This window comes from Paraphaeosphaeria sporulosa (assembly GCF_001642045.1).
Source record: "Paraphaeosphaeria sporulosa strain AP3s5-JAC2a unplaced genomic scaffold CC84scaffold_6, whole genome shotgun sequence".
Classification (NCBI taxonomy): Eukaryota; Fungi; Ascomycota; class Dothideomycetes; order Pleosporales; family Didymosphaeriaceae; genus Paraphaeosphaeria; species Paraphaeosphaeria sporulosa.
Genome location: NW_017253365.1, coordinates 1,546,200 through 1,556,072, shown reverse-complemented (window position 1 = coordinate 1,556,072; position 9,873 = coordinate 1,546,200). Strand labels below are relative to the sequence as shown.

The following is a 9,873-nucleotide window of genomic DNA, read 5'->3' as shown; positions in this document are numbered from 1 at the left end:
GGTCAAGTCGCAACTCGAAAAACAACCCTGGTCAAGTCGCAACTCGAAAAACAACCCCGGCCAAGTCGCAACTCGAAAAACGACCCCGGTCAAGTCGCACCTTGATTCTAATGAAGATCAATAAGTTGATTGTGCAAGGTCAGAAAAAGCATCGCACCTTGGGATTGTCTTTGGAACTAGCACACGAAGGTTCATGGCAATCTTCCACCTTAGTTGTGCCGTTGTAAAGACACTCGTTTACCAGTGATGGTAAGGTCATCTTCATAGCGAAGGAAAGGTTCACCGAATCAACGGTTGTTTGTGAAGGGTCGTTGTGTGGTTTCTACGAGGGAACGCTCACACTATATGACGACAGATGAGGGGCACATGATCGGGTTTGGGCAGCCGTGCAGCCTAACACGTGGGAGGTCCGAGCGTTCCGGCAAACTTTTCTGGCCGACGAACGTCTTTATTCCACCCATCCTATTACGTTTCGTGACCGAACAGCCAAATTTCCGCAAGAGTCACTTGAACAGACGCACAGCATTATCCATACGATTCGCGCTCGATATCCCCAACGATTATCAACCGCGCCGACCAAATTGGATGAATGGCGACGAGGGTGGAGAGGATCGAAATACCGGATGGATATAAAGATCTGCTTCTAGAATTTTTCAAAGACAAGGTCAGAAGGGCTTCGGTTTTCCCGACAGAAACAGACGTTGACCCCTGGGCAGACAGGAAGCAACAGCTGCGAACTATTACAATGGGAACACAGACCTCCAGCCCGAGGTGTCGAGGAAGCGCCTCCAAAAACGACAGCAGTGTTGATTGATACGCAAGCCTCGGGAGCCTTCAGAATCTACAACAGGAAGAATACAAAGGAATTTGATTACCTTGGTGGTGCTGGGAAGGAGACACCATTAGTTATGATCTGTTGGAACCCTAAATGGGTATTCCTCTGCACAGGCACACTTAGATTTAGGTACGTTATAGATGAGAAAATGACTTCATGACGTCCCTGCTAGCCTTGTTGTCATGTGATGTATAGCTACATCATTAGCTATCGGAATTGTGATGAATGGCGGGGTCTCCAGGTAAATTGGCACTATCAACCGTATATCACTACCAAATCGACCCGACTGAATGATCTCCTCGACTTGATGCATGGTCAACACGAAAACCTCGGAACCCAGATAGGCTACAAAAGGAATAAGCATCAACATTGATATATGGTATTCAACTCACACTCGAAGAGGCAAGACCCAGTCACAGTTTTCTGCCGTTTAGATGGTGATTCATTCGGTACGACGGTAGTGGAATAAGTGCCGCTGCCGTCATATGTTGCACGCGACCTTTTCAGCGGTCTTGAGCTGATGTTTGCTGGCTTTGTCAGTCACATCAACGTATGAAGCTGCAATGGAAATTACCAATCAAGAATTTCTGATATTCTCGATCCCTTTCCTCGTCTGCCAGGTTCAATTGCGTCGTGACAGCCTTGCTGATGTCGTCCCGGTATAGATACTCTATGAGTCCTCGAGTACAGACAAATTCAGTAACTTTTTCGAGAAGCAGATCGAAGTGTAGCTCGGAAAGTAGGCATACTTCGTTAACCTTGTATGCCAGTCCACAGAACTTCAACGCGTTACAGTCAAGCTTTCGCAGTCGCGCACTCCTTACTTTGTCGGAATCTGCAGCGCGGCTTGGGTCTCCAAACGTAAACTTGATCATCTTCTTAACCCTCAATGCTAGCTTTTGCGGGAGTATGTGATCTTGAGCATGGTCCGTCAGTGTATGAGCAGTTGATACAAACGTACTGTACACATCGGCGAGCGCTTGGAGTTTTTTCAGATGCTCATTAATTTCGTCAAATGGTGTATCATCCCTGGCCAGAATGTTCGCCTCGATCTGCTCCAATAAGCTGGTGGTATCGCAGGAAGCCATACGGGTGACTAAAGAATACTGGACGAGGGCAGTGCGATTGAAGAATACTAGACAAGGGCAGTGCGACTCAAGAATACTGAACGAGGGCAGTGCGATTGAAGAATACTAGACAAAGGCAGTGCGACTGAAAAATACTGGACAGAGAAATACTGGACAGGGGCAGTGCGACTGAAAAATACTGGACAGGGGCAGTGCGACTGAAAAATACTGGACAGGGGCAGTGCGATTGAAGAATACTGGACAAGGGCAGTGCGACCAAAGAATACTGGACGAGGGTGGCGCGGGTAAGACAACGCGGGCGCGTAGAACTTACTTCGGCCAATGGAACAGAGGGAAAGATAAGGCCTTCATTTAAAGAATGACGTCGCCTATTTAACCGACACACGGTCGCCGTCAATCCTAGATGCCGACTGCCAATCAGCGCTCGCTCGTACACTGGCTTATAACCCCGTACAATAGGATGGACCATTCAATAAAGGGTCTAGATTAGCGCGCAGGTGGGTGCAGATGCGGCCCAGTGATAGCATAGAGCTGCGCTCTGGTCTGGTGGGGTCTTGGCTCTGGGTTCGAATCTGACATGAATGCACGATTGCGGTTGATGCAAGCCCGACGAGGTTGAAGAACCTTGTTTGATGAACATGGAGCGCTCTAAGCTGTGATGTGCGTCCGACGTTGTGGCATCTGCGCGTCTAGCCGGCCATTCTCTCCCGCATACATGCATGTCGGAGATGTCGAATGGTATCATGTCGTCGTATCTCGACCTATCAAAACGCCCTCCGGAGCGACGCCTTCGATGCGCGAGGCCAGACGGCAGAAGCGATGTTCCACGAGGTACCTGTGGTAGGCAGCAGCATCCCTATGCGAGCAGCACGCGCCGCGTAGCCACACAGTGATAGACATATATAAGTTTGAACGCAACGATACAGCACTATCGCCTATCGCCTCTCCTACCTTCTCACGATCATCTAACTACTACCAATATCATATCTTTCCGTTATTCCCGATGGCAATCGTCACCCCCATCCCGCCTGTTGACATGGTGGCCTGCCCCAAGTGCGGGTACAACAATATATCTGGCAAGAAATACTGTGAAGGAAAATTGGCGGATAATAGTACCTGCGGTGCTGCACTCCCTACCATCGCTTAAATGGTATCAATATTCCCACATCATGCCTAACTTCCAGTAACGGTCACTTGCAGGTTGATCCCATACATGACCGAATACTTGGTGGACATATCTCAGGACGCACTCAAGGGGGAATGGTCTTCTCTTTGTAACATTCGTTATAGTTTGACTGATAATATACTATCCTGCCAACCATGCCTGCCACTCCTCAGTGAAATCTTCAAACCCATCTACCCCGAGTTCCATCTGAACCTGTCTCCTCCACCATAATGGGTCTTCTTGCTTGCTTGATGGGGGCAAGTTCATGCCACTCGATATGCGGAACTTCGTTCTGATCCACCCGCGCGGAAAGTAGCCTGCAATCTCAAAGTCTATGATCCCAATTGTCCCACGTTCTGGCTCATCTTCAACGATGATATTACAAGGTCCAAGGTCGGCATGATAGAAAAAGAAAGTAGAACAGTCCATCCCAATTGTAGCGCATGTTTCTTGAAGTGAGGTGAAGTCGTCGACGCCGCGGGGTTGGAGGTAGTACTCTGGAATACCTTGGCCGTCGACGCCGGAGAGCATCTTCCCCTCCCACTCCGCCATCTCCTTGCAGATACGCACCACAGCAGATACGTAAGAGCGCCGCCATTCCATGCTCAGACTTGGCCAAGCCTCGGCAAGCGTTCGACCTGGTAGTCTCTCAAGGAAAAGGTATGACCGGTCCTTATCAACGAAGTAGTGTAATACCTTGGGCGTCCTGAAACTAGGCCTCTGCTCTTGAACAAAGTTCAAAGTGACTGATTCAGGCGTGACGCCCCTCTCAATATACTTGACTTTGCAAAAGGCATTGTTGCCAATAGACCAGACTGCGGAAGCATCCCCAGCTTCGTGGATGAGTGTAATGTAGGGGCTGTCCAGTTCCATGGCCGTCCAGTCATAGAGATTGGGCGCTTGTTTCAACTCGTAGCTTGAGTTATCGTCGCTGTCGTTCCAGACAGCATTCTCTGAAAAATATGGTAATCGGCGCAATATTAAGCTTCCAACAAGCCAAGATTCCGGGTTAATTTGTTTCAGGGACTGTTTAATATGATCGTTGTCATACTTGCGCTCCACGGCCATCTCAAACGCTGTATGATCTGTGGTGACACTGAACGGGTCGCGGTTGAAGGTTTGAATCGCGGTTGAAGGTTTGAATCGCGGTCGAGGGTTTGAATCGCGGTCGAGGGTTTGAATCGCGGTCGAGGGTTTGAATCGCGGTCGAGGGTTTGAATCGCGGTCGAGGGTTGGAATCGCGGTCGAGAGTTTGCGCTGAGTGCTGAGTCATCCCGTCGCCAAGGGGACGAGGCGCTGAGCCCAACAATAGCCACTCCGCACCCATTAATGTCAGTCTCATCAGCTTTCACCACACCGCTTTTACGCGCGCTGCTCCCGGCCTCGCGATCGTTGCGAGACGAGGCATACACTCCACCGTTGCGATCTGCAGCGCCAGGCTGACGCCGTCCAGCTCTGCTGCATAAACGGTCGATGTTGTAGAGAGCCCTAGATACGCACCGCGAGCAGATGCTCAATGTCGAAGTTGTCCGAGTTGATCGGTAAATTATTTTCGCCGATGGTATAACTCTGGCTCCGAAGAATTCCCGGCTTGGCATTACCTGCGTCGCACGGTCAGCTCATTGCGTTCCAGCCGTCTTTCACTCTCACAAACGCCCATCCCCCGATTTGTATCTTCTCTCAACCAGCTCCCAACACCCCCTCTCTACGGGTATTCCTCGCTCTCCATTTCACTGCAGTTCATATCGCCATTTCTATTGAATACCTGGAGCGTTCGCTGCGCTCTCGCGCTATGGCCGATGGGTCGCGATCAAAGGTAATCGAGGCAAACCCCATTGGCAAAGGACTCAATACCTTTCGCGACTCTTTCGAATTCAAACACAGAGGCCTAGGCATCACGGGTGCTGATGCATTGTACCATATTAGTGGGGAAGGTACGGCTCAACATCAAACTCGCGAGATTTCCTAACATCATCAGGACCGAAAAACTCCCTCCTTGACCTGATATATGCTTTGCAGGGTCTTCCCGTCACGCGTTCACTTCCTTCTAAGAGCAACAGCGTGAATCTATTTGGCGATCTGTTAGAGTTGAGTTCAGCAGTCAACTCCGGCAACTTCGACATCGGGCATATCATACCGCTCCTCAGAGCGGTCCTCAACAACGAGCCCGATGAAGTTATATGGGACAATGCCTACGCCGCCGTCGCCGCGTTCACAGCTTTCACAGTCGCCATACCCACGACTCCTCCGCTGTCCGCCCCATCCCTCGCCGCCTCCTTTCAGCAGACGCCATGGCTGCACAACACGGGCAGTTTCGCGAACTCTACCGAACATCGCAAATATGTGGATGACGTGTTAAAGGAGGAACTAGGGCCGCTATACGTTGGGGTCCCTGGTTTCTTCGATGCCTACTTCGGAAGCGTCCCAGGTCTGGAGTCGGTAGCGCAGGCAGTGTTCGACAAGTGCAAAGAAGGGGATAATCCGCTCTACCGAGAGGAGAGTGGCTGGCAGGACTGGCCTGAAAGCGCGAAGGAACGCGACGTCTTAGGTTGGTTCGCGCCGCTAATCGGCCAGCTTGTAGACTTCGCCGCACAGAAAGAATCCACCTATAGGCCTCGACGGCGACCGCTCGCACAGCCCCACAAGCCCCTTCAAGGCTCCATTGCCGAACGCAAGATGGACGTCGGGTTCGTAGACGACCCACTCGCCGAGGCAGATGCCAAGTACCGCTGGTCACACATACTTATACCGGGAGAACTTAAGAGTAATCCTTTGGAAGATAGGGCCTCTAAAGCTTGGCTCGATCTAGGACGCTACACGAGGGAGGTGTTCGCTGCTCAGCCTACTCGCCGTTTCGTCCTCGGCTTTACGTTATGTGGACCGCGCATGCGGCTGTGGGAGTTTGACCGGCTAGGAGGTATTGCATCCAATTCCTTCGATATTAACGAGGACGGATTGCAATTCGTGTCCGCCGTACTTGGTTTCTTATGGCTGGACGAAGAGCAGCTTGGGTTCGACCCTACTATCATCACCGACGGCAATAAGCAATACGTCGATATCGAACGGAATGGCTGCGCTGAACGACTCATCATTGACGGGGTGATAAACCGAACACCCTGCGTTGCTGGTCGAGCAACGACATGCTGGAAAGCCCATCGTGAGGGAGACGAATCAAAAAGGCCTCTTGTTATTAAAGATTCGTGGCAATATCCTGAACGCGACGAAGAGGGAGAGCATCTACGAAAGGCAGCTGAGAAGGGTGTGGCCAATGTTGCAAGACACTACCACCATGGAACAGTCCATGTGGGCGAACAGCAGGATGACATACGCGAGAATGTGCGACGAGGCCTGGACGTAACTCAAGCGACAAACTACAGGACGATGCCGCCTCCGAGCACGAACGGACATCGTGGCTCACGAACCGGTCGTAGCAGCAGCAGCGCAATCAGGAGGAAGCGGTCCTCGAGCTGCATGAACGCGCCGTTGCCCCCCAGCAAGCGAACTTGCTCGAGCTCGCCCGTTAAAGGTGGAAAAGCTATAGCAAATCGAGTACATCGGCGTGTCATTCTCTATGATCTCGGCGTACCCATATACAAAGCGAGCTCGCCGACAAAACTACTCGCTGCGTTGGAGGGCTGCATTGAAGGATATGAGTCGTTGCAATCAAAAGCCGGCTTGTTGCAAAGCGACATTTCGCCAAATAATCTCATGGTCAATGAAGACAAAGAAAACCCTTCTTGGCCTGCGTTCATCATCGACCTTGATCTTGCTATCAAGGAGCAGCGCGAGAAGTCCTCTGGTGCGCATGGGAAGACTGGCACAAGAGCCTTTATGGCGATTGGCGTGCTTCTAGATAACGAGAATCATTCGTACATGCACGACCTGGAATCGTTCTTCTGGGTGTTGTTTTGGATATGCGTTCACTACATTGGACCAGGCCAAGGAAGAACAGTACCGCGATTTGACAAATGGAATTATCTTGACGCAGAAGAATTAGCTGGCGCGAAAAAAGGCGTTGTGGACGACGAAAGGGATTTTCTAAGGATCGCAGGTGAAACATTCACGCCATACTACCAGCCACTAATACCTTGCATCAACAAACTACGGCGAAAGGTGTTTCCCGGTGGTGGGAGGTGGAGAGATCCGAATCCAAAGCTATACGACGAGATGAGAGAGATATTGAGGGCAGCACGGCACGATTTGGAGGGATCGGATTTGCCCAGAAATATTGCATTACCTATCGAACGGTAACTTAATGGTAATCTTCTTTCAACCACAAAATCACCAGGTTTGGCGCGAGATCGTGAGACGCCCGCGCGCCAGCATTGTATTGCAGGCGAGATTCCAGTCTATACTGGGGTCAAGCTGCGCATTGTAAGTGTATGTAATGCGACCTCTTTTAGAGGCTGGTCGACCATGCGCTAGTTGCAGCCAATCTCTGTGAAAGAAATTCAACTTAACTTTTTTTTTTTTTAGAACTATTAGGAATAAAGCAGTCTGACACCAGCAGTGTAGAGGTTCCCAAGACCCGCACCGTTTCCAGAACACACCACTAACGAATGAGGCCCAAAAATAGCTACAAAGAAGGCCTCCATATAGAGGCCCAGATTTGTGGATTCCGGCGATCTGACTGCCAAGCATATGTACCGGTAGCACTAGCTTCCATACGTCGAAGAAAAGCTCCAATGTGACACGGACGAAAGGTCGGCGCATTTGAACGTTTTGATTGCAATCAGAAGGCTGAAATACCGACTACCTGCGCTAATTACATGAAACATGCAACAGGAAAGGAGACGTTGTGCGTGACGTTGACTTTACCATCCTCACCGACACTGTTCTTGGACCCATCGCGCTGGACAAATTTGGCCGGCTCAGAACCATAAATGAAGATCAACAACTAGCAAATCATGTGCCTGTCAGCTAACTGAAATTCGACTCTCATGTCTGCACGGCCAGGGCGAATGGCTAACTCCGTGACCGTCTCCTGCGATCTTGAACACCGGGCGTTGCCACTAATATCTTCCGGGCACCGAATGATGTGTGCCTAGAAGCTGCCCTATCAGAAATGGTCTACAGTATACACACTTCGTTAAGGTTTTCCATAATGTGCAGGGAATGGCCAGGTTCGTTCAACTCAAAGTCGCAGTTGTTGTGGCGTGCATAAGTCTCCGCCGCCTCATTAGTTCTACTATCAAGTCCAGCCACTTGATCACTTTCCAATCTCAGCTCTCCCTTACATCCATGCCTAATACACTCCAGTTATCTCCGTATAACGTCTAATTACGCATGAAGTCGCCCCACTCAATCAACTCCTAGAGAGGGCAAAGTTGTCCAATCCTGCTGTTGCATTTGTCGCCGATGCCACATCCGCCATCGCTGAGCCATGTTTGCATGAATTCTGTGCCGCTCTGCTAGCCCGGTGAGGCCAGCACTGCCTCAACTTAGCTTAGTTCCACCCTCCTGTGAAGGCTGACGCCCCAATCGCAACTATTGCTCTCTTCTAGAAAAGATCTAAACGTTAATCACTCAGCCTAGAGGAGTGCTGCCGTTGCGAGTGCTGCCGTTGCATCCGATCCTATAGCTGTCCGTCCATTGCGTCTGCATGAATTAACTACACTCAATCAGCTTCCGGTCGGCCATGCCGGCGCAAGGACATCCTTGAGTTATTCATATCTGTGGAGCTCAACTCCACTCTGCGCCATCCTGCTGGCCTGTCGAGACTGACCGTGTCTCGCTCTGCATGATATGAATCCTTCACCACTCGCTCAGCCCGAAGAAAGCCTTGATTCTCTAGCGCACCGCTGTTCTTTGACAATTACATGCCTGGATTCTGCTGTCGCTGCCGGGGGGGTGCCAATCAGTTGTTGTGGCAGATAGAGTGGGCCGATGGCTGTCTTCTGTGAAGAGGCCTGCCCTTGACTTACTCGTAAGGACCGAGGGATTCAATTATTGGCCATCGGTATCATTGGATTCACTTTGGCGTTGGAGCCCTTCTGTTTCGCGGTTAGGCCGGACGCGAGAGAGCGTAGGAAACGATCTTTGCTGAACTATCCAATTGTTAGTAGGAGAACCACGAGTGAACTGAACACTATTGATGAAAATGAATGCAGTAGAGTGGTCGCATGTTTTCGCTCTGTAGTTCCCATGCGGTTGGGAGATTGGTGTTCGCAAAGATTAGAGGCAGTTTCTGGGAACTTTTCCAAAGGCGTGGTCCATTTTAGTCACCCTTGCTCAAAGTTTCGCGATTGGGCAAGAACAGCCGGCTTCAAGGGGGTCCGAAACAGACCCTGTTCATGCTAGACAGGGGGCGGCTCATGCTGCGCAGCCTCCGCTCAGTCCGCTCAGCCTGAACTCAGGGTTCGCTCATGCTTGACTCAGGTTAAAGCGGCGGCTGCTCAGGTTGGCAGCTATAACCAGGACCAGTTGTGTGAGAGAAGTTTGACTGTCTCTATAGGTAAACACCTTAATAAGGCGCAGATTAGATGACTATTAACTAAGGGTATTAAGCCTTATAGAAGCGAGTTACCCCTACTTCCTATAGTGGGTACACGATTTAATAATCATCCCATGTGTAATAAGTTTAAGGAGGCTAAGCGCGTGTACTTTACCAGCTATTATTAGATAAAATTATGGATTGAGATTTAATAGAGGCCAATTAAATAGGTAGGCTACCAAATCCTTAACTATATATAGGTATACACCTATAAGCTAAATAAGTATAATTAGTTCCTAAAGTATAAGGCTCGACTTGTCGTCCATAGTAATTAGTAGTAGAATATTACCAT

General features: G+C 50.2%; 3 protein-coding genes across 3 annotated transcripts; 1 reads left to right on the top strand and 2 right to left on the bottom strand.

Annotated features, from left to right (window-relative positions):
* Nucleotides 1–987: 987 nt before the first annotated feature.
* Nucleotides 988–2,231, bottom strand: CC84DRAFT_1206435 (uncharacterized protein; the record flags this gene model as incomplete). Its single annotated transcript, XM_018182029.1, has 3 exons — nt 1,410–2,231; nt 1,228–1,362; nt 988–1,180 (listed from the first exon to the last, which is right to left on the bottom strand). Exons 1-3 carry the CDS (start codon nt 1,921–1,923, stop codon nt 990–992), a joined length of 840 nt encoding a protein of 279 aa, XP_018035242.1. The 5' UTR covers nt 1,924–2,231.
* Nucleotides 2,232–3,229: 998 nt separating this feature from the next.
* Nucleotides 3,230–4,156, bottom strand: CC84DRAFT_1196889 (uncharacterized protein; the record flags this gene model as incomplete). Its single annotated transcript, XM_018181492.1, has 1 exon — nt 3,230–4,156. One exon carries the CDS (start codon nt 4,154–4,156, stop codon nt 3,230–3,232), a length of 927 nt encoding a protein of 308 aa, XP_018035241.1.
* A 441-nt stretch (nt 4,157–4,597) lies between these two features.
* Nucleotides 4,598–7,547, top strand: CC84DRAFT_1196888 (uncharacterized protein; the record flags this gene model as incomplete). Its single annotated transcript, XM_018181491.1, has 3 exons — nt 4,598–4,629; nt 4,670–5,022; nt 5,067–7,547. 3 exons carry the CDS (start codon nt 4,598–4,600, stop codon nt 7,337–7,339), a joined length of 2,658 nt encoding a protein of 885 aa, XP_018035240.1. The 3' UTR covers nt 7,340–7,547.
* Nucleotides 7,548–9,873: the final 2,326 nt, after the last annotated feature.